Genomic DNA, 25,030 nt, shown 5'->3' with positions numbered 1-25,030 from the left:
CAAAAGTAATGGGAAATGCAGTGGGCGCTGGGTTGGGGTTATTTTCCACGGGGAGGGGCGTGCTTTTACTGGCAGGTTGATTAACCAGACTTAGAGACACAACCCCCGAGATGCTGCATGTGTGCCATAAAAACCGCAATTATTATATCCTTCATTCGCTTCTGATTTGCGGAGTCGAGTGAAAAGTATCTGACAGTTTGCCATGATTGCGGATGGATGATTCCGATGTAATCTGCAGGGTGTAATTATGACTGTTCAATTATTCAGCTATTAATTGGTTGAACAGAAATCGAACTCTTCCCAATGCATAAACAAACTATTTAGAATTTAAGAACGATTCTCATCAGGCATCTTTTTGAAAAGATATCATCTTCTATAAAAAGGGCGGGAGAAAGTTCTTTAGTTTTGCGATGAAAGCAGACGAAGAAAAATACAAACGAGCAGAGAGACAAAGGCAAACGACACTTTGAAAGATATTCGCAAGAAAGCCGCGAAATGAGGAACGCCATAAATCAAATGTAGCTACGTATCTTTGTATCTGCGTATCCATGTATCCATTGTGGCTGTATGTAAATGCCAGACAATAGTTATGGCTATGCTGGGCTTAATTATAAGCGACACTCGATTCGATTCGCTGGAAAATTAGCATATGACAAGGCCAGTTAACAGCTAGCAAAACAGTTAGCTAAACTCCGCGGATGGAGTCACAGATGAAGATAGATGCCATGTAATTACCGGAGCAGAAAAAACCAAACAATTAAGATAAAGAATTTTCAAACTATGACTCAAACGGATTCATTATTGTTTCATTGGCTAAATTTAGACATGGGTTTATTGCGGCAATTAGCATTTATAAAATTATTATAGTTACGACTACGATTAGGCGGTAATAATTTAGACTTTAACATTGACTAAGTGGAGATGGAGCGGTTAGATCACAAGATCACCTCAAATCGCTGATCCCGGCCAATGGGCTCCGCTTTGCTCTTCACCAGATACTTGGCGAACTCCGCGGGCGATTGGAACGACTTGATGGGGAACTTGCCGAAGCGTCCGTTGGACTTGGACACCACATAGTAGATGGGATAGGGGCCCGGCGTCATTTGGACGGGTAATACTTGGCCTCCGACCTCCACCTGCTTCACCTGCTCCACCTGATCCACCAGCTGCCCCGCGGACAGCTCTCCAGACGCCCTAGCGTCCAAGTTCAGTTGCTTCTGCTGCTTTAGTTTCTGCTTGGGAAAGGCTTTTAGTTCGTATTTCAAGGCTGGCTGCGTCGCATCTTCACCACTGGCGGCCACATTTCCACCCAGCCGCTTGGCGGGACGAGGACGCCTCTTCCGCATCTGCTTGGAGTCCACGTACTGCCGCTGGCTGGATCCGGATGCCGTTGCCGGACGCAGCGTTTGCACCTGGATGAAGGGCGAGTTCATTTGGCTGCCGGTGGTGTCCTTCTTGGGCGGCAGGTCATGCGGATGCACGCGGATCACCTTCTGCGTCTGGTTGGCTATGCTGATCACATCCTCCTCAATGTCCGTGGACTCCTCGATGGCCAGGGAGGCCCAGGTCAGTGCTCCCAGGCAGAAACAGAAGAGCTAAAAGCGATTCACATTAAAACTTGTTAGCTTGATATGTGAGGAGTATCTTAAGCCAGGAGTATCTGCAGGTTGGCTTATAAGGATATAATATAGAACGTATTTTGACTTTGAAAGGAAGTTTCTGGAAACAGCTGCCGAGTTAGCCATCTTTCACTATCAACAAGGTCGAAATGCTGCAAACTACTTCAGCATCAGCTGGCTAAGTATTGTATAATACCACTTATGAATTTATTTCAATGCCGTGGGCGATCAATCACAATTACCATTAGCCGATGATTGGCGAACATCTTGTAAGATCAGCCAGGTAACAATGTATCCGCGGATTCTGGGGCTTCTGTGGCTTCCGCAACTAGCGACTGATGTTGGATGCTGCCGTTTGACGACTGAGAAACACTGGAGCCCCGCGATCGCTGTAAGCTTTTGAGCTGGAGATCCCAGATATGTGTGCCCCCCAATTCCCCCAATTCTCTGCCCCCTCCCCAACGAACACGATCTGTTTATAATGAAGTGTTGGTCGTTTTTGTGGCTCGCGCATTTCGTAGGAGCCAGAACAAATAATGAGCCGAAAATTTGTTAGTTTTGTTTCGTCTTTTGTCATTTGGCAGTGCTTGAACCCTCCATCCCGTAAGTTCCCCAAATTAAACGCGCACAGTGGGGCAAGCTATGGCGAAACTCGGCTTACTTCGCATTGGTTGTCGCCGATTGCCTCGCTGATTAATTTGTTTTGCATCTGATCAGCTCGGATCCCACATCCTCCCCTTTTGAGGAGGGTGATTGTATTGTGCATTGTTCGACTTGTGGATATTTTTATCCATCGGTGAAGTACATTTGTGCTAACCAAGAATTTGCTTAAATGTCATACATGTATCTTTAAGAGTACAGTTCTCAACTGTCAGTTATGTAAAATCATGTAACACATAAACTATTCAAACTAGTCTTCATTATATTTTTCCACTTGCATTCCCTAAGTATTTAAACTTGTATTTCCTAATTCGGAAGAGTATTCCAAAGTTTGAAAGCAGCCCGATCATTTGTTCCGCAGATCATTAGGCGTGCATTACTAATTATTGTAATGAAATTATTTATGATAATTGGCAAAGTTTCAGACACTGCACATTGTTGGGCATTCGGCGTGTGCACAAACCATTGAGCAGAAATAAAAATCGAATAAAGTTTGCCAGCGAAAACAATTATAATTCAATTGTATTCAGATGGCAGATATAGAAGTCATGAAGCCGATGACTCAATGTTATTCTGTTCCTAGTTGGGTTTTCTGGTTTCTAATCTTGGAACTTGACAAGCCACTTAAGATGGCATTTGAGAGCAGGGAAGTTCAGCTCCACGAAGTTAGAGAACTTGAACTTAATGCTCCGAGCAAGGTTAGCTTAATGCGGATTGTAATCTCATAATTGTAGTTTTAAGGTGCTAGCGAACTCTTGTTTTAGTGTATCTACAAACAGTTTATTGTTGATTGTGTCATCTCATTAATATGCACATCGAATTCATTGACCCAGTCTGCTTCGATTCGATTGAATAACTTCATTAATCAAGCTAGAACAAACCGGCGATGATGATGATTATGTTAATGATATGATACGGCTATACGGCTAAAAGGGGTCAGCGATTTATGTATATTGCCAAAAATCCGTGATCTGCTGGCATGCATATTACCGTCGTAAAAATTCACTTTGCCATCGATAGTCGAAATGACAAAAACCATTTATAGCTTTCGTACATCAGAGGCGGAAAAAATAGAATGGAGCCAGGGAAATGCAGCCACTCCAGACGGTAATAAAATGCCCAAGGAGAGGCACCAGGACCCAGACAATGGCATCCATTCCATTGCTCCGTTGCTCCATCCTCCATCAATGTCGCGCCATCGATTGTTATTCAAAGCATTCAGAGCCATAATCTGTGCCAAGACGTATAGACAAAGTGAGTTTGCGGGGAGAGAAATCGCTGAAAAAAGGGGTTAGGATGCGGGGACTTTGGCTTTTTAGTTAGCCAAGTGTTCGGGGAATTGAGATGTAACTCAACAGGTTTTAGCTTTTAAGTCCCTTACCATCGTCGCTGGCTGATGTGCAGGCATTGCTAATGGATTATTTAAAGTGTCTTTAAAGTTGCAGAAATACCCACGTATGTGCGTGTATGGGGCACAGGGGTGGGCCAGGATATCGTGTGCCCGGGGCCATTGTAATTAGATTGCCCAAAAAGGTCCTGATGTGGGTAGTGTATCTTTTTCAACCAGCGGTGACCAGCACACAAGACAAGTCGAACCCTTTCTGCCAAAAATGCACCCAAAGGCTAATGGACACCAAATCCGTGGACATTTGTTTTACTTTTTTGCGGACAAAGTTTATCCTTTTTTTGGTTTGTTTTGCGGTCGCAACATAAATTACCTATTAGCTATAGGGATCACACATAATTTACGAGTGGGCAAAGGTCCACAATAATTACACAGGTGAGAGGTTGGGTAGATAAGCAGTGGACACATCGACCATCCAACCCCAGGATGTCTTTTGAAAAATCTGCTGACTCAAATAGTTGTTGGGAGTCATCATCCATTTCCAAGGGTGGTATCAACCACTTCAGATGCCCTTCATCAGCCAACGCGGCCAAGATACAGAGCATGATTCTCGCTTTTATTACATGACAATTACCCACAATCAGGGGAGCATATGTGAGCCACATTCGCACCGCAATATGGCAATCGTAAAAAAGAATGGAGCAGCACTTGGCAGGGCCAATAAACGTTGAGTCCTGCCAGTTGAAAGTTTCCCGCAGATATTACCAACCCGAAATGGTTATGTCTTCGTCGACTTATCAGCTCGGAAATGAGAACTAGCATTGCCATTTTTGGTGGCTAAGCGAGTCTTAACGTGGCCATAACAGTTAGGCAAATCCTTTGTCCTTGCATCAGCAGTTCTCGCTGAAGAAATAGCTCTTTAAAATCACCAAGTGAGACTTGAGTTCCTTTTCCTTGGATGCACATTATATTTAAAATTGTGTGAGTGCGGCTTCACAGTTAAGCTTAAGTCACATTTTAAGCACAATTTGTAAACTCAAGTATTATTCGATTGCATGTGATTAATTGCTAATTTATTTCAATTATTCACGGTTTTTATAAGTAGCTATCTGACGAGTTTAGTTTTAGCGCATTTTGCTTTTGAAAATGAAATATTTTAACACAAATTATCATACAAACAGCTTGAATGTAACTTCATATCAATCATTACTTTTAGACAAAGGCCTTTCCTCTTTGAACCAAAGTCTGATTACTAATTTCCAGTATATGCCTTCAATCTGCGGAAAATAAACATTTAAAGGCCAGAAGTTGAGCAAATATTGGTCTTGAATCATCGTAAATTCGTTGCGAAAAATGCTTTTGTTGGCCATTAAAATATTTAACGTATTGCCGCTGATGGACTGGGCGGTGGCCTCCTCCAAGTTTCCCTCGACTCCACGGCGAGGAAAACCGGGGTTGGGGGTGCTGGAAAATGGGAAATGGGTGTGTGTGGGTGTGTGTGTGTGCACCTAAATCCCGACAAGCGGCGTAGAAAGGTGCCCACCAATGCGGCGATGACTCCGCCCTGAATCGTTTGGGGTTCCAACTTGGAAGTTAGACGAGGTCCTCCACTGCGCAGCTGCGGCAATTTCGCCTCGTCCAGTTGGTGCAAAGCGTTTGGGATGGGGGGCGTACCCGGGGTGCCAGGAGTGCCAGGACTGCCAGTAGTGCCAGGAGTGGGAGCCACGTTCAAGAATGTTTCGATTCCAAACCGTTTCCAGCCGAGGGACATAGAGGGGCCAACGAGGAGTGGAGAAGGAGTGGGCGGATGGATGAGCCGGAGGCGGACTCTCCAGTGATTTCAAGAAAATGTTGAAAATGCTATAATTTTCGTAATACTGCAGATTTAAAATCGGTTCAGTGCGGACTACTCTTTCGAGCGCTCTTCCGTTCCGTTGCAGATACTTTTGTATCTTTTCCACGTACGAGGCACGTATCTGCCACACGCACAGCCAATTAACGCTAATGCAGCACTCATAATTTCACGCCTTATGCTGGAGCCATTAACCCCAGGTGAAAATCCAGGTGTGAGGTGAGGTTTCGGCATGCAAATGAACTGGCTACTGGCAAATGGAGCCTGTCAATATGGTTGCTGCCCCATCCTGGATGGGGGAGTCCATAAAAATGGTTTATACACATACATACCCATACAGACGTGTGTGTTTGTGGACCTTGTTCCGAACTGTTTGGCAAGGTGCTGATTATGGCCTTTGATATGCAAATGAACCGGTTTAACCTGCTTAGCACTCCTGCCAGGGCCAAAACAAATGGCGCTAATGATGGGGCAAGATGACACCTTGTGGCACCATGGCCTGGCCACTCATATGGCCAACTAAAGACTCTGGAGTATGCGAACCCGGAAAAGGGTTCTTAAGGGCAGTTTCCACCCCAATTAGACTCATTTGACTCATTATGGATACCAGATACCCACTCATCCCCACAACCTAAAAGTACTGCTCGCACAGAGGTGCGAAACGTGGTCGCTGACTTCGGAGTGATTTACGGCACAAATTACGGGCTTAAATGGACAAACATGCCTAGTTTTAATCATAGGATGTGTCCATTACGCGCCGGGGAAACTATAAAGCACCCGAGGTCCCCGCTGGGATACCCGACTGAACATTAGGCATGTGCGACATAAATTAATTAACCTTTTCTCACATTCTCTTCACGCATTGTTAGCCAGCATGTTTATGCAAAACTATTCTCCTCGTTTTGGGCATTAAGTGCTGAGAACAGCTCTATGGGGTGGTATTAGCCATTTTTCGTAAGATTTCTATTGGTGTTGAGTTAATTAGATTTTACATTTTATAACTATATAGAAGTGAGTTTATCTTGTATTCTTTTCAAATTAGTGTCTGTGCAAGCTGCTTTTGTATACCACATATTAAACAAACGAGTGGTAAATAAACTTGAGTAACTACACACAAATTCTGTGTATACTTTTAGGTGTTAAGTTCGTTACATTTTAATTGCAAACTGAAATAATTAGCACAACTCTGCTGCTGCTTTCGACAATTTCAAATGGCTTTACACCAGTATAGGTTTAATATTGGAATAACTGAATATTTTTATTTATTATGTGTAATATTTCCATTTGGGATCTCCAAAGTCGTTAGTTTACTGCGCCTAAGCCATTATTATTAGTTCTAACACTTTATTGGGCGCCAGGGGTTTCTGCTTCAGAAACTTAAAATTGTTATCAGCATTTCCTTATCAGCGCCTTTTTGTTATTAGTTGAAAGTGTTCGAAATAAATACGCATAAAAAGTCAGCGAATTGGGTGAAAAATAACGCGGGGACAGAGGCCCCCGTTGCTTAGAAATGGCCCTCCCGGGAAATTATAAATATATATGCCATTCGGAAAAAAAGAAGAGAAACCCAGTGAAAGAAAAGCTTGTACACGCAAAATATTTAAAACCGTAGAGAACGAATTGTGTGCGGGGGACTTTTCGGAAAAGTTGCGCCTAATTGTAAACGGCCCAGCAATGGATGACACTTTATGAGTACTCGGGGCCCAGCGTTGGAAGTGGAAAACGTTGCCCTGCACTCCGTGAAATTGAATTAAAACGAAGGACGAAGGACGAAGGGTCATTGGGGTGGCCATTGCAGTCCGGGTGGAGTTCAAAATGTTTTCCTCGCCCAGGGCGACGGAACACGGGACTTAAGCGGCATTAATTATGACACCGGATTGGGGGAAGTGGGCGATGGGAAATGGGAAATGGGCACAGGTACTGCAGACTGAGCCCATATGTACCATGTATGCTCCATGCCCAGTCCACCGCACAACGCACTGCCAACCTGGCCAAATGTAATTGACCAACTCGTGGAGGACAACGCAGCGCAGAAAGGACCAAACACAACTGACACACTGAGCGGCTGCTGGAAAATCGGATAAAATCGGGTGGAAAAGTGCAATCGCATGGCGATAATATGCATGCTGGGCTGGATACGCCTATGCCCGCTCCCAAACCTGATCCCCGAGTGCTCCTGGTCCCACCTGGGAAAGCACATTAAATAATTACCGCAAATGGGCTTGGCGATAATTTTTGCACCAAAGACCCGCCGCCATGACAACAACAAGCGGGCTGCAAAATGGCAAATAAAAATGTAATTGTAATTGCGAAAACAATAAACAAATGTGCCATGCCGCGGACTGCATCCATAGTTGCACTCCGGGAATACAATTGCCGTCAGCTTAAAAAAAACAAATAGGTAGGAATAGACACTCAGAGTGCTCCTTAAGGATTATTATATTTCAATATGTGTTTCTTCGATTTTCCTGAGCAAATTACAGTAAGCTTAATCAATAATGTCCTTATTTCTAGCTATCTATTATATATATATAATAGATTATATATAATAGATTAATAATAAAGATGCTTGCATATAAAATTATAATAAAATACCATGCATGCATACATATCATTGATAAGCAATGTGATTTTAGCACCTAAAAAATCGCAATGACCAAAGCGGCAGAAACACATTATACCCTTCAGCAGCTGCTGCTTAGGGTATTAAAAATTGTATTTAATTAACGCCACCGGCTGCGCTTCGCTTCGATTCTGCTTTCGATTCAGCTGCATTCCTGTGTGGCTTCCAGGTAATCTGGTTGGAGTTCGAGGTGGCTGGAGGATCAGGGCGTGGTGGTCCATTTAATTTGCATTTGCCGCCAGTTCATCGAACAATCGTTTTAAAGCGAGCCAGCTCTTCAACCCCAACGACAATTCACTCCCAGGCGGGCACTTCTTTCGAGGACCTGAATTATCCATTGCCAACTCCCAGGACACTTCCTTCGCACTGGCTACTTAAAGATTCATGTCCAAGGATGCCTTCTTGGCCTGAAACCCTTTCGCACCTACCGCCGCCAGTCGCTCCATCATTTAGCAATTAGTTAATTTTTACGCAGCTAGCTGAGAAATCTTTCGAATTTGGCGAACAAGTGTCTTTTAATTTCTTATTAGCGGTTTATTATCCCCGCGGACATTTGGGCCATTAATATGCAGAGAGGCCCAGGCGGCAGCTCGGTCGAAATCATTAATTTTAATGAGCCCAGCACAGCCAGTGAAAGTGGGCCGAAAAAGGATTATGCTGCTGGAGCACTCGGTTAATTACTTAATAATTTGGGCAGGTGTTATTTCTGGAAAGTAAAATTCATAGGGCGCCCGCAGAGCAGACCGATGTAATTGGATGCTGTGAAAGTAATTATAAGTTAGGGGAGTTGTGGATTTGTTTTGCAAAGCTGCGCCTTGGAATCCGCATTGATTCAATTCAGTAATTAAGTAATGATCCTACCAAGGCAGTTCCTCTTTTAGCTAGTATCCATCAGCTTAGTTTGGCCAAAACCGTTTATCCCAAATCGCATCGAAAGTGCCGATCAAGCTGAAACTCGTTCGGAGCCAATCACTTTGGGTGCTGATCACGACCAGAAAACCAGGAGGAGTTGGGGGATATGGGGGATACAGAAAGCGAATGGAACATTAATCCGTAATTTGCTGGCTGGCGAAGTCGGGGCGACTAAGTAATAATTTTTAATGGGAAGCCTATGCCATAAATGGTCAATAGTTGCCACTCAGTTTTTGCCGCTTACCGGCTTTATTGTGCGGTTTTTTGTTGCTTTTGGTGTGTGTCTGGTGATTTAGGCCTGATCCCTGACAAAAGACGGGCACTGATTTTGGCTCTGATGGAATGCCAAAATCGATTCGGAAATTCGCGGCACGTGCAGTGTGGCGATCAGAGGAGCTGTGGCAGCTGAGAAGTCGAAGTGGTCGAATCCTATTCCGATTCCGATTCCAATTTCGATGCCTAGCCAGGTAATTTATGAACTTTAATTGTTGGCTTTTATAGAAATGGATTGGCCGCTCGCTTGGCGGCTATAAAGCATTAACAGTTAGAGACGCTGGCGACACTTTTAATTGATTTTCTACCCTTTTGATTTAATTTATGATGAACTACTCGCCATATTCGGCTGCCCGCTGGCCGGTTAAACATTTAATCAATGTTCGAGTATCTCAAATCTGCACTTGCCAGCCCGTCGGCCTTTCAGCCAGTCAGCCAGCCAACTCCAGTTGGTTATAAATATTTATAAGCCAGCCCAGCCGAGCTAATGACAAAGTGATAAGGACAATTAAGGAGAAAGCAGCTGCTGTCCAGGGCCAGTTCAGTACTGAAATGTGTCACCAGACTGCGAACTCCGCGGAGGGAATGGTGGTGGAGATCGTGAGTTCTAGTTTCAATAAGGTTGAGGGAATAGTAATATCAGACATCAGATCATTCTAGGTCTTGAATAGTTTCACTTCAGTCAGCTTTCATTAGCTATCCATTTATCTGGATACTAAGTACTCTGTTTTGGTTTCTCCAACTTACTTTATTCAAGATGGTATATTTGATTGCACTCAGTAAGTAGGTGTTGTACTAAATATCTTAATGATACATATGATTCCACTTAGTTATTATATTTTGTACTAAATATCTTTAGTTTTTTAAGAGTGGGCTGTAATTATATATCTAATTATATCTATTACTGGTTTGTTAAGTGCCCTTCGTGTCACGGTGTCATGCCCACTCAATGTTGGCCCGTTCATCAGCGATCAACTTGTAAACACGACGAACAAACTGCTGGCTGTAAAATATTGCTGCATTTTTGATCACTTGTCATCCCTGCATGATGGACGATCGGAGCAGAACACGGCCGATCTCATCGTGGCCAGTTCCCCTGCAGGTGCCCGCCAATTCCAGAGGACCCTTCCCGCCAGGCGGAGCTCGGGAGGAGCTGCACTTGGACGGGAGAATTCCGCAGAACCTGTTGACAACACTTGTGCGACAAGCGAAACGATCTCGCTTTTTGCCACCGCTATTTATTATGTTCACTACTGCCTTCCATCGGCAACTCGATGGCGGAAAAAAGTGCTGGCCGAGGTGTCGATATCGCACAATGATTTTAATGATGGGATCGAACCGAAGAGATCCAAAAAAAAAGCAAAACGGGGCAACGAAAAAACATTGGACGCGGCCAGTTGCAGCAAATCGCTGAGATGCCAATGCTGATAATCAATAATTTTTATATTTCTGCCACATCGCCGGGCGGCTTTGCTATCCAGCTCAAAGGAGCCCTCCAACGGCAGGGATACTTGCTGTGTCAGCCAGCCAAAGGACACGACAATAATCCTTAATTACAGCTCAGCCGGAGCCAGCGAAACTGGAGTCATAATTGGAAGCTGGAGTTCAGTGATTGAAACACAGGCGTAGGTCATTTTAATGCTGGATGCTGCAATTTTAAGAGCAGATTCAATGTATTTAACACTCAATAACAAGGCAACACAACGTACATACAATAAATTCACATCTTGAAGGAAATAAGTTGAGATTGCTTACTTTCTAATGCTTTAGGCACGTCTAACGAGCGCCAAGTTCATAAATCAAGTGCCAGATTGGTTTTGAGTGCCAAGTGCCTTTGAATGTGATCTTTATCAAACATATTTACAACAATTTCTTGTTTTTTCCCTGTTAAGTAAGCAAACTCCATTATGCAGTCACAGCCACCTTTGATTCCTTGCTTTGGTATTCCGCATGCAAAGCAAATTGACAGCCAAAGCGAGATTGCTTTCAAAGCAAATGATGTTCGATGATGTTCGATAGTGTCAAGTGGAAGGTCTCCAGTGACTGCGGCAGACTTGACTTAACCCAAAGTCTAGCAGTCCCACATATTCTTTTATTAATGCTGAGTTTTTGCGTGGAAAAGTGCCAACATTTCCATCAAAGCTCAACCCTTTGAGTGCCGAATTTTCCTGTCACGTCAAAGCTTTTCCCCTGCACACCACAGATTTCCCTTCGAATGGAAACACCGAAATCGCATTCAGCTGATTAGGTTCGAGGTGTCTGGAGTTGGTGGAGTTGGGCACTTGGAGATGCCATTGGTAATGGTGATTGCGAAACCGCTTACGACTCTGCCAGCGTAGAATGCACAGAGTGGATACAGTGGATGTTGTGGAATCGATGTAGGCAATTAAAAGCTGTGCCCGGAGACTGGAAAGTGGAGTGGTGGGGATGGTAGAGCAATTTCTGGAAAGACAACTTGATGTGCAATAAAAGTGCTGGGCTCCACAATTTGGGAAAGGAGACCCCCAGGAAATGGGAGTTGCGAAATTGGATTTCTGACCCTTTGGCCAGCCATGTGTGAAGGTCCTTTGGCCATTTCTATTTGCATCTAATACATAAACATAATGCGTTAATTTCAAAGGAAGCTGGCAAGGAGAAAAAAATAGATATGCAAACAAACGAAATATATTTCCTTTTTTCTGCGGGTGGTAATCAAATTTGCAATGTTTTTTCTTTCAGTTTTTTTTCTTTTTCCTTCTTTTTTTTTGGACTGCCACATCTTACTGAATTGCTTGGCCGGGTGATTCCCACAGGATTCGTTTGGGGGGTGACCGCAGGACAGGACACACAGGACATGAGCGATACAAATAAACAAATGATGTAAATTTCATTTTCCACGACTTTGCATCGCTCAAATATGAAAATATGGAAAGCCAGGCCAGGCCCTTAAATAAATTACACAAAATTTATTTCGCAGTCGAAGGAGATTCGGACTGAAACTATTTGGTGGCTTGGGTTTTTTTTTGGGGGGAAGAAGACCCTTTTCGGAAATATTAGATTCATCAAAGTTCAGCAGATTTGCATTTATTTCACATTTGTCAAGGAGCAGCTGCTGCCAAAGGGTCTTAAATGTCAGCCTCATCATCGAACTGCCGGTGCAGACATTAAAAACCACTTTTCGCAGCCGGAAAATCCTCAAGCTGATTGGCATTAGCCAAATATATATGGAATGAAAAATGTCACATAATTCCGAGATTCACGCACAAAATGTCAATTTCAATTTGAGGCACTGAATGAAATGAATGATTCGGTTTTAATTCCGCAGGAACGTAATGGTAGCAGGTTGTCCTCCGATTTGGTTTTTCTGGGGTGGTGTATCCTGCGCTTTTCAGATCCTGGGATCTCCCCAGTTGAAGGTGGAGTTTTCTTTTCTTTGCAGTTTGCCTGCCATAAAATACTTTAGATTAGCATTTTAATAGCTTCGATAGCGTTAGTTATTCGACTTGAAAATCAGGAGCCCATCCGCACATACTCCTCCTGCCGCCCAGGACACTCGCGGGTGCCATAAAAAATTCACACAACGGCAATTCGGCAGCCCAGAAGCCAGCGATTAAAATTATGCAAACGCATTATATGGCATCCTGCACTCCGGAATTAGATGGTTTGCCATGTATCTGGGGAGCCGTGGGCCGTAAACACTCAATATTCGTTGCCGCAGGACGGGATTCGTTCTAGGAGTAAATTGCCTGTAGGACGTCTCTATGCAAATGTGGAAATCGCACGGAGCACTTAAAACAAATCCAGATAGAGGCATCTGGAGGACCGGGGAAACCGATTAGTGTTCTCATACAAGAGGTTCATAAATCAAGTACTAAATTGGTTTTCGATACGGCACGAAGTTGTGCCTCTTAATTGCTTTATGACACTTCTTTGTGGTAATGTTTTTAGAGAAGTACTATCGGTTGCAATATATCAAAAGTTAAACGAAATGTAATGCCTAATTTATTCCTCAGTTTCTAAACGCTTATCAAAAATTCTAAAACTACTTGTACTTTTACCAATGAATCCCTTTAATTTTCGGAAAACACTCTTATCAGTCAAGTTTGCTCTCACACAAAGTAAATGGAATTTAAAAAGTGCTGTAAGTTGAAAAACGTGTGAAAATCCACACAAGAACACTCATAGTAAGTTATTGAATTCAGTGCTTCAAAAAAGCAAAGTTTTCCTAGTTTTCCTGTAGACCATAAGCTTTACAGTGCTCTCAGACTCTCATAGGGTGACTCCTGGAGGGGAAGGAGCATTTGGAGGGGGCAGGATGTTGGCTGGAGTGCAGGACATTCGTGCCACAACCGCCGGCGAGGAAAGTGCAACTGTGTGCGCTTCGACTATCTTGCTGCCTATTCAAGTGTCCATTTTTAATTAACACTCTGACAATTTGACGCGAAATGCATTTCGAGTGAGTGTGTGACCACCGCGTGCGAGTGTGTGCGAGTGTGTGCGAGTGTGTGCGAGTGTGTGCGTGTGTGTCCGTGTGCAAGGACTAATGTTGCCACTGCGGCGGATGCATGCCGATGAGCCTTTGGTTTTGTGGGGAGCTGAGAGCTCTGCGCCGAGTGTTTAGAATGCAATTGACGTGTCAGAGGGCAAATGGCCGGCAGCAGGGGCGTGGAGGGGGTGCGAAAGGGGTGCGGGGCAGGGGTCAGGACATCAGACAATCAGGGGGGTGGCTGATAAATGTTGCATGCGCCTGTGTAACCCAATTACCGTTCTGCAAATTACCCACACCCGTGGACAAAGGACTCCCGGAGTCGGGCAGGGGCCACATTCCTCGACTCGCTTTGCATAATTGATGACAAATTGAAATCATGTTTATGGCATAGAGGCTGGGACACTCCATAAAATATATTTTCGATAGATTTTGATGCGTACAGTCTTCGCCTCAGCCCCATCAGGACATCGGGACATCAGGACTTTCCCTTTTCCTCGTCTCCTTCCTGGGCCATAAATCCCGGCCTGGCCTGGCCAAATCAAATGGCCAATGGATCAATTTGCGGTTGATGGAGCTTAGCCGCTCGAGTCTTCCTCACGGGGCTCGTAAATTGCAATGAGTGGGGCCCATAAATTTTCAATTGGTCAGTGGCTGGGAAAAGGACCTTTAAAATAGGTATTTAGCATAGCAGTCAGTTAGCTAACACAAGAAGAGAATTTTTCATAAAAATCCCCCATCGATTAGCTACCCACATGGTTTTAAGTAATATTAATGACTCGTAAAAACATGGAAATTGCTGTAAGACAGCAGTCCCAACTAATATTTTCTAATTTAGTGAATAAAATAGATGAACGTTGTGGTAATTTTTCCCGAACAACAAGCAAGATTGTAAGAACTGGGAGCTAAAACTCATCCCAAATTCAAACTGTAGGGTTAATAACAAAATTTCTAGTTAGCCTGGTTATCTCTCAAGTTTTGGCCAGAATATGTCCATCTCGCTGAAGCGGAAAACGGTGATTTCGCCGCAGGACCTCCTGAAGACGCTCGAGCTGTCCGGCGAGGAGGACCTCGATCTGCAGATCAAGAACTGGGTGATGTGGGACCGGAATGAGGCGACGCTCGAGCAGGTGACCGAGGCAGTCAGGGATCAGGACTGGGATGCCTTGCGGGTGAGACTGTGCCACAGGATCACCTATGGGGCCACGGGCTTGAGGGGCGTGATGCGGGCTGGCTTCGACTCCTTGAACGATGTGGTGATCATCGAAGTGGCCCAGGGCATCTGCGCCTACCTCATCGATGCCTATCCGAGCATCCAGAAGAGGCAAACGCAGGGCGTGGTCATTGGCTACGATGGAAGATACAATAGCAAGCGGTTTGCCCAGCTCATCTCCTCCGTGTTCCTGAACAACGATTTCAAGGTGTACCTCTTCACCCGCATGACCCCGACGCCCTTTATACCCTTCACCATCGTGACGCTGCAGTGCCTGGCGGGGATCGTGGTCACTGCCTCCCACAATACCAAGGAGGACAATGGCATCAAGGTTTATTGGACGAATGGCGCTCAGGCGATGGCTCCGCACGATCAGCGGATTCATGACTATATGATGAATAACCTGGAGCCGAAGCCTTCGTCCTGGGAAACTTCGGTGGTACTCGACCATCCCTTGGTGGAGGATCCCTATCGCCAGATATACCCACTCTTCTACGAGACTCTCAAGCAGCTTCTACCCCCGATTTATCTGGAGACTAATGAGTGCAGCCAGTTGAGGTTCATCTACACGGCTCTTCACGGGGTGGGGTATCCCTTCATGAGGGAGGCCTTCTACCAGGCGCGACTCAAGCCGGTGATTCCCGTGGTGGAGCAGAAGGAGCCCGATCCGGAGTTTCCCACCCTGATCTCGCCAAATCCGGAAGGTGAGTGATTTTGTTCATACTCTTATGTGGTTTTGATTTTAAACTCTCATTAGAGGGCAGGGAAGCCCTGAAGCTGGCCATAAAGAAGGCGGACGCGGAGCACTGCACCTTGATTCTGGCCAACGATCCGGATGTGGATCGCCTGGCTGTGGCCGAGCTGGATCCGCGGGGCCGCTGGAAGCTGTTCAATGGCAACGAACTGGGCGCTCTGCTCGGCTGGTGGGCACTGGAGAACTACAGGACCAGGACACCCAAGCCAGCCGTGTCCAACTGCATAATGATAGCCTCACTGGTCAGCTCACGCATCCTGGCGGCCATGGCAAGGGTTGAGGGCTTCATCTTTGTGGAGGGCATGCCCAGTTTTCCCTGGATGGCGCATCGCGCCTTGGAGCTGCAAAAGTCTGGAAGGACAGTGCTCTTCGCGTTCGAGGATTGCTTTGGCTACATGTTCGGGATGAGCCTGCCGGATAAGGAGGGCATTGGTGCTGCCATGCAGTTGGCCAGCATGGCCTGTTATCTGCGCAGCACGCGGAACGTGACGCTGATCGAGAAGCTGAGGGAGATCTACGATACATATGGCTACCACTCGTCGATCTCATCGGTTTATTTGGCCGATAGTCCAGAGACAATCACTAGCATCTTCGCTCACTTGCGCAACTTTACGGACGAGGAGGGCTATCCCAGGTGCATCCTGGAGGAAGAATTCGAGGTGGTTCATATCCGGGACTTGACCACCGGTCTGGACACCTCCTTCAGCGATGGTAAGGCTCGCATGCCGGTCAATCCAAATGACCAGCTGATTACTTTTACCTTCACCGATGGCTATGTGGTCACCCTGCGATCGGCTCACAACGATATCAAGATCAAACTGAACGCGGAGATCTGTGGTCTGCCGGAGGAAAAGCAGTGGGAGGAGCTCCACGACAAGCTGAACAGGATGACCAACGCCGTGGTGGAGGAGTTCCTCATGCCCGAGGAGAATGGTCTCACGGATGCCTCAGCGATTCAATAATCTTGCGTTTTAATTCAAAACTGCATTTCTAAAAACATGATAATGAAAGCGGAAAATATTTGCATTATTCAAAAGGATTATACGAAATATAGATGTTTACATATTAAAACTTGACTGTAAATGCTTCAATCAAGTTTTAAAATCTTAAGCAACATTAAAGTTTTTCGGGAAACCCTTAGTTTCACCCATTAAAGTGCTGTGAAAATGCGCCAGGTGGCGGTAGGGAGCTGGAAAAGCCACAGAACGCCAATTAAGCGTACAGAGAAATTGCCCACCATGTGGGTTATGTGAGCCACATGGAAGAAGGAGGCCAAACATGGCCATCATCATCAACCTTTGTTTTGCCACCGCACAAACGTATCTGTATCTGTATCTCTGCCGAGCGAAAGTATCTGGCAAGACAAACAGTGAAATTTTATAGTTTGCCTGCTAATTGCACTCTGGGGGTGCCTTCACCACCCACACCATCCCCATTCCCCCCCTCCCCTCTGTTTTCAGGACGCTCCACCCCCCTGATTGTGTGGTAATCGTTTCCGATTGTGCGATACAGCAAAAGTCAGCTCACATAATGAAAACAGTGATTAAGAGTTGGCCAAGTCGTTTGCAGCTCATGCTCGTATGAGCGAGGCAAGCCTCATTGTTTCACTTTTGGTTTTCGGGGGACCTTTCCACATATTTGCTTAGCAGGTCAAACGGCATATTTCAGATGCTTTAAAACGTCGAGTGGTCAGGTAAACACGGCGATGATCCCCGAGGTCGTCGTCAAGTCAAATTTCATTCAAGACAAAAGGTTCGCTCCCCGCCCCTTTCGCCCACTCACAGATATCCTGCTGATATCCTTGCCTCCGCCGCGGCCATTAAATTTTCCCTAAAATACATACTCGAACAGGGATCCAAACGCACGCGAATTAAATATTAATCCCTGTCGACGAGTGGGTTTCTTGTTTTTTTCACTTTTTCATTTTATTTCCAGTTTTTGGATGGGTTCGAGCCACGTTTTACACGGTTAGTGGCGATGCGCCAAGGTTAGTGCATTATTAAGCACTGTTTATGCGACATTAGGAACATAAAAGGCGACCCAAAGTCGATGTAAATAAGACACAGGACCTCGGCAATTCAACAAAGTAAAACGAATGTCCCACATGTGGGTGGATGGGTTTCCGTTTCGGGTTGGGGCTACTCCCAAATTTGGATACTGGCATCTAAGTAACTAAGGGGCTTTTGGGTTGTTTAGACGCAGATATTGAGTGAGATATGTTATTTATGGGGATGGGTGGGTTTTGGTGGGTTAAAGCAGCCAAACGAGTTACTTACAGAATCTCAAATTAAACGATGAATATTCAAACAGTTATATACAATACTATAATATTGTTTATATGGCATTTAGATGTAGTAATATGCAATTTACCTTTAGCAAACTATAAGTTGTAGCTGCAAAGTATATGGGTTCGGTGCCACAAATTGAACGGCTCATATAATTTTTAATCGGCAACATGATATAATAATGTTGCAGCCGCAGAAATTCGATTTTAATCCGTTTGCCACACACAATGACGCTTGCAACCGCCGCAGTGATCACCAATTGGACTCTCCACATCCTGGCATTCTGGCATTCTGGCAGCCTTGTGGCACATATGTTGTGGATATACTGTTACACCAGCTCAAAGTCCATCGTAATGAGGACCGACCGTACAACCACCCTCGATTTGGTGCTCGAAAGGCTACGAAAGAGGAAAAATACGGGGTGCCAGCGGCACTGGGACAATGGCATCTTAAATTCGCATTCGAAATGAAGCGAGCGGTGGTAAATTGATTACGTGCCACTTGCTCACATCATCAATTTCAGTCCATATGCGCGAAAATCCTTTCGACTAACGAGTGCCACAGGACGAGGCACACAGTCACCCACAAATTGTTAGTTGACACTCGAAATTTCTGGTGTTCGGCATCGTTAATTAAGAGCATTTGTTGACTTCCGCTGCGGCGAGTCCTTATTTGCTGTTTGTTTTTCGTTACACCCGATTTCCTGCGGTTCCGAGGGAGGATATTTCGTGATCATAATCACAGGATTATGCACATTGATACCAGAGTGACTCAAGTGGTTATCGCTCAGTGGAAACATTCGCAAATTGGATAATGTAAATATCTGTAAAAATTCCCATTTTGTACTATAGCATATTTTAAGAGAAAAATGTGGCAACTAACTTAAAGTTTTCCAAAAGTTATCCTCTAATCAGTACAATATATGGGTAACTGTTTAACAAGTCATACCTGTATTGAAAACTTTTCTCATGGAGTCCCCAAAATTATTATTCTCTTATAATTTTTTATGAATACTTTTATACATAAATATTAAAAAGACTTCTTGAAAATGAAATCAACCTTATAGATATTTTAAAAATGCTTGAAGAACGTTGTTTTTTTTTGTCGAGCATATTTTCTAGTTTTCCCCCACCTTTTCGCCAGAAATAGTTTCCAGTTTTTTAATAACTATTAATGGAATCAATAATTCATCAGTTTCGTGGCAGCTGCAAGGATCGTCGTCCCTCGTCCTGCCGCTCACCCCCTCTCGCCGCATCTCTTTCTAACAATTTGTTTTTACTGCTTTATTGTTTTCGTTTTTGTCGCATAAAAATGACAACAAATTAGTTTGGCTGCCGGTCGGCGGTTTCCCGCTGGGTTTTTCACAGTTTTGTTCGATATCCGTTTGTTTGTATTCCGTTTGTTGATATTTTTTTTTTGCCCATCTTTGCCGACTTTGTGTCCTTGAGTGCTGGCCAATAAATTATGTGAAGGATGCTGTCACTGCAGCGCCTCACTCCCCTAAAAATCTGGCAAATCGGGCGGGTTAATGGCTAGGGATCGGGGTTTATTTTTTGAATCCGGCGAGGGCGCGACGTGTTTTTGATTAGCTTTATTAAATATGCAAACAATGAAAATGCTGTCCTGTTTTTTTTCCACTTTGTTTTTGTGCACAAAAGTGTAAAATTCGTCGGAAGCTTAATTGCCGGAACATTTCTATTAAATAACTCAAAGGTAGATATACATAAAAAAGGAAAAAAACATAATACATTTAATATGCATTGCTTACAATTTTTTCGTTGAGCAGCCACAACCCTCCTGGTTTCACGGCAAACAAATTGTTTGTAATGCATTTTAATTTTGTTTGGTTTTTGCTTTCTTGGCCCAGCAATAAATAACATTTTTTAGACAAACTTGAAGTGAAAATGTGCTCATAATTTAGTTTGGGATCTGTGCCGAGACTGAAAATTTACATGATTTTTCCATGTGTCGCAGCTGTATGAATATTTCAAATAGATATTGTTTTTTTCTTACTTTTAATTGCCTTGAGAAACTCCAAAGTCAATTTGGTCAGTTGGTTTTCTTTTTTTGCTCCAATTTTTTTCACCAATAAGAAGCAACTGTTGTCGCTAAGAGAAATTTGGTGCGACTAAGAGAAGACAGAGTTCTCAAAGAGAACTGAACTGCTTTATCGACGGCCTCTAAATTGGTTAGCTTTTTTTGCTTGTTGATGGCGTCAGCTTAAATTCCTTACACTCATTCTTATTTAATTTGGAAAAGCAAAATAGTTCAGCTCCAAACATGACTGCAAACATCAATTCCTTTCATCAATTATATTTTGGGAATATACACATTTAGTTATTCATTTTATGCTAAAACTTAAATGTAAGATGTTTTAAGTACCATTAAATTTACAATATATCACGAAACACTGTCTAAATACGTATGAAAATTTATATTTATGTTTGTTGCAGGCTGTTCTTGCAATGTCATCTATGCAGGAAGAGAAGTTTTTGGGGAGAGGGTCGGAAAAGTGCGTGGAAAACTGGAAAAAGAGTTGCGAGAAAAGCGAATGGAATAGAAAATGCCCCGAGGGAATCGCAACGGAAATCTATGTGTGTCTGCATATGGAGATTCTATTGCTCTTATCCTTGCTGCTGTGTTGTTGCTTTCATTTCTGTTGCCATTATTTTGGGTGGAATTTTCACCCTTTTGCAAGGACACTACCTTCCAATGACCCCCCGCATCTGGAAAAGCAGTAGCATATAACTGAAGCGGCAGAAAAGTGCACATATTGCATGAAAAAGGGTTCATTAGCAACATCAATTATAGTTGGAGGTCCGAAAAGGTTGAAAAAGGACAATTATATTTCAAGGGTTATATGTATGTTATATGTATGTTATATGCACTATAATTTATAAGCATTTCAAACGTAACATACTTGCAGCAACATAAAGTTTTTCTATGTATCTTAAATTCGATTCAACATCGTCCTCTCTTGTCCCTCAGATTTCCATCATTTGTTTGCTTTCAGTTTTTCCATCAATTATTCCCAGCGATTCTGTCAATCTCCCGGGGAACGATTTTCCTCCTCCGCTTTTCCTTCCTTCGACTGGGCATTGTTTAACAATTAACGGAACAAGTTGTTTAACTTTACCTAAACGATTTAAGTCAACAGAGCGCTTTACTCTGCCTCCTTCACTCAGCTTTATCCTTTACCCCTCATTCCCGCCGTAGACAGAATGTCCTCGTCACTTGGTCAATGGAGGTGGGCAAGGGGGATGCACGGAATCCTGGCGGTGCTTCCGCTTCCGATGACTGCACAAATCGTTGGTCTCCTTTTTTGCAGATCCATTTCCATTTTTTTGCCAGCTTTTTACTCCAACTCCAGCTCCAGTTGAAATGACAGAAATTTGTCAGGAAACAGTTCGTTTTGTTTGGCTTTCGTTTGACGGCACTCACCTGCACATCCTTCTGCCCCTCAACCTGTCCCTCCTGAACCTTTTTGTTTGCCTTGGCATGAATGTCAAAGAGTGCTTAAGACTGACGGTGTTCCTGGACGCAAAAAAAGGTGGCCCAAATACGACACAATACAAAATCGGGCTTAAACGTAAGATACATTGCCGGAAAGTTCCAAATATTTATATTTTAAGAAATGGTTTATTATCATATTTATACTCGTAGATTTAAAGAGTATACTAGTTTCGTTTTTTCACATATATTTTGTAAATTTCTTAATCGGATTTAAAAAAATAAAGAAGTGTCCCATGGCCGAAGTTCTAAACTCCATAACTCAACTTATCTTAGTCGGATTTTGAAGTGGCATACCTCTAAATGTTTCTAGAGCCATTCTCTAAAAATCTGCATTCAAATTTAGAAATTTTTTTTTTTTTAATTTTTTTGTAATTTTTTTGATGTTATGATGTAGAAATTCAAAAAAAGTAAAAAGTGTCCCAAGGCTGAAGTTCTAAACATCATAACTCAACTTATCTTAGTCGGATTTTGAAGTGGCATACCTCTAAATGTTTCTGGCGCAATTCTCTAAATATCTGCATTCAAATTTAGAAATTTATTTTTTTGTAATTTTTTTTGATGTAGAAATCCAAAAAAATTAAAAAATGTCCCTAGGCTGAAGTTTTAAGCTCCATAACTCAACTTATCTTAATCGGATTTTGAAGTGGCATACCTCTAAATGTTTCTGGCGCAATTCTCTAAAAATCTGCATTCAAATTTAGAAATTTATTTTATTTTAATTTTTTTGTAATTTTTTTGATGTTATTATTTGACCCTCTTCTTTCTTATTGTTACATTATCTAGTGGCATACTTACCCTCAATTTAGACGACGCCCATGAATGCCATGGCTCCTGGCATTTCTGCCCACCCACGGTCATTGGAGGATTCCTGTGGAACTGGCAGCGTGCGGCTTCAATAATTAAATTTGCGACATTTCAACGCTCCAGCGATCAATGGAATGGAATTAACTGTTGTCAATTATCCGTCGCTGCTTTCATGCCTCCAAATAGGAAATGCAGCAAAAGCAAAAAGCACGAGCACGCAAGCACACAAGCACACAAGCAGAAGCATCGAAAAAGCACAAGGCAAAGCAAGGATTGCCGACAATAAAATGTCACTTGATCGCTGCATTGGCGCTCGTGTCCAACTGAATTTAGGCATCGCCGGCGGTGGTCACTCCGTGGAAGTTGCCAATGGGATCGGTACGGTGGAGGGAGGGGTAAGGCTCAGGTACACTGAAGAAAATGGATATTGAAAGGAGGCAAAGCTCGCCAAAAACAAACCATATTTTCTGGTAAAAGCAAGTAAAAGACTTGTGCATCATATACCTACCACACGCATACCTTGAATCAAGTTTGTCTAAAACTAAATCACAACGATATAAAGATCAGTGAATGATCCCATCTTACTACACAGCATTTTTTAGAGTGTAGCTAGGGTAGATGGAGCAGAGGCGGGCTGATGGCGGTGGTGGTGATGGTGGCTACCTGACCAGGTGGCGTCGATCTACCGCAACGCTTGGCCACACAAGAAGCTTAATTTGTTGCAAGTTGTCCGCTGTCTCCGCTTGACTCCCCATCAATCAGCGAGCGATTCTTCAACTGGAATGGTGCAAGAACAAGCAGAAGAATTGCTTTTTGCGACAGTACCGTTTCATCGAAAATTCAGAGCACGCCAACTGAAACATGTTCTTTTGATTTCTCTCTTTATCTAGCTCTCAAGAATTAAGCTTTCATTGAAGACCGCGAAAGCCACTAATTATTCCCTGCCTAATGCCAGCGATAATAATAATTATAATTGATTTTTAACCCACTCACGGGCTCTCGAAGATTTTCTACATCTAGCTGCACTAAAAAAAGATAACTACAAATCGTTTAAGTATACAATGAGATATGCCAATTCTAAGAATATTTTTCCACGAGTTTGATTAAAAAGAATGGTAGAAGAGGATGAAAAATAGCATCATACCTAAAACCTGATTTTTGATTGGGAGAGTGCTAGATGGTTTGGCTAAGTCAATTAAAGCTTGCATGAGCCATCAACTAATTTTAGTTATTAAGTAAGTTCATTCCCCTAAGCTTAATTAAAGGTAAATATTGCAGTAGAGATACTAATGGAACTTGCTTAAATGTTCACAAAGATACTTCGAATTGGGCTAAGGCTAAACATAATTTATGCAAAGTTGAAAGTTTCGAGTACTTATGATGGAATAATCTCTCCAACCCAAGACCTCCTTAACCTTCTGGTGACCCCCCCTAATTAACCCTTATCCGTGCTCCACACATGCCAAGCATGCTCTAATGAAAATCTATCACATTCAGCGCAGGTCTCGCTGAAAAAGTAAATTCATTACACTTTCCCAATTATGTGAGATACATTTTAACAAAGCAGCCGGGAAAACCTCATCTTAATCAAGTAAATTAATAGCGGCGGTAAGGAGCGAGTTGCCAGTCAGAGATCAAAGTAATTAATTATAATAATTAAAAACTTTTCGGCAGCCTCTGCCTCGCTCACTCCATCACACTGAAGTTACCACAAACTTTTCAGCATTTGCATGAATGTGTGAGAGCGATGGATGGTGTGTTCAAAAGTGCGTGCACCTGTTGAGATTTCGGCAATTCCCCAAGCAAATCTCATATTCACATCTCATAGTCGGTGCCCCGCATCATGTCTTTTTCTACGAATTTTCCCCATTTCATATTCTTCCTGGTGAAACTAGTAGTTCTTGTCACCGCCGCTTTCGCCGTCTTAGAGTGCACTAGTTTTTTAATCATCGCTAACAGCCTTGGAGGCTGTGAAGTTCCACTTGGCTGCCCTAATACACTAAAAGCCTTAACCAACACTGCCTGCCACGCCCCTTACGCCCGATTAACCCCCACACGCCCACCGGCAATTGTTCGTGCTCAGCGGTGCAAGCACTCGGCACATCTCGCCATCTCTTTCCTACCGACAGAGGCGTACGCAGGATAAAAGGGGTTAAGTAGTTAACATATGAACTCAACGGTAGAACAATATTTCTGAATGATACCAACATTAGTGTACATTCCTTATTAGTTTAGTAAACAGTTTAATTTTGGAAATGCAGCTGAAAGTTTGTATCTTGTTCTGTCTTCCTTGGTAGTTAAAGATTATCTATTGTTTTTAACTATTTTTCCTATTGTTTCTAACTCTACCAACTCCAAATCCCCTGGAACCAAACACCGCCTACGCCCCTGGCCCCCTGGAATCATCCATCACTTTTAGCTTGAAGTGAAAGAGGATGAAGGATATGGGATGCAGATGCAGGTTACAGGATGGAACTTTGAGGATATGGTATGTGGGATGCAATCATATAGAGTGTGCACAAAAAGAGCACTTCCAATGCGGAAACCGCAGTGAATAAGCTGCGACATCTGCAAGGGGCGTGGCAGTGCGCCCACTGGGAAGCAATTAATCGACCAAACGAAATGGTAAGCGTTAAAGAGGAGGGGGTAAGTTCTTGGGGAGCTAAAACTTGTGAGCTCAGAAAATATCCATTTAAGAAGCCAACGTGTCAG

At 43.5% G+C, this 25,030-nt stretch overlaps 2 protein-coding genes across 3 annotated transcripts; one reads left to right on the top strand and one right to left on the bottom strand.

Moving 5' to 3' along the window:
* Window positions 1-798: 798 nt before the first annotated feature.
* On the bottom strand, window positions 799-1,980 carry LOC6549058. Of its 2 annotated transcripts, XM_026980484.1 has the most exons (3): window positions 1,862-1,980; window positions 1,289-1,595; window positions 799-1,232 (listed from the first exon to the last, which is right to left on the bottom strand). In XM_026980484.1, exons 1-3 carry the CDS (start codon window positions 1,883-1,885, stop codon window positions 1,195-1,197), a joined length of 369 nt encoding a protein of 122 aa, XP_026836285.1. In that variant the 5' UTR covers window positions 1,886-1,980; the 3' UTR covers window positions 799-1,194. The 2 variants fall into 2 exon arrangements, with proteins under 2 accessions (XP_026836285.1, XP_001975580.1); XM_001975544.3 differs by having other exon boundaries at window positions 799-1,595.
* Window positions 1,981-14,653: 12,673 nt separating this feature from the next.
* Window positions 14,654-16,838, top strand: LOC6549059 (glucose 1,6-bisphosphate synthase). Its single transcript, XM_001975545.3, has 2 exons — window positions 14,654-15,666; window positions 15,720-16,838. The coding sequence occupies exons 1-2, from the start codon at window positions 14,739-14,741 to the stop codon at window positions 16,676-16,678; spliced, it is 1,887 nt and encodes a 628-aa protein (XP_001975581.1). The 5' UTR covers window positions 14,654-14,738; the 3' UTR covers window positions 16,679-16,838.
* The last annotated feature ends 8,192 nt before the right edge of the window (window positions 16,839-25,030 follow it).

This window comes from Drosophila erecta, unplaced genomic scaffold, assembly GCF_003286155.1.
Source record: "Drosophila erecta strain 14021-0224.00,06,07 unplaced genomic scaffold, DereRS2 tig00000092-arrow-pilon, whole genome shotgun sequence".
NCBI lineage: Eukaryota > Metazoa > Arthropoda > Insecta > Diptera > Drosophilidae > Drosophila > Drosophila erecta.
This window is presented reverse-complemented; position numbering and strand designations above follow the sequence as displayed.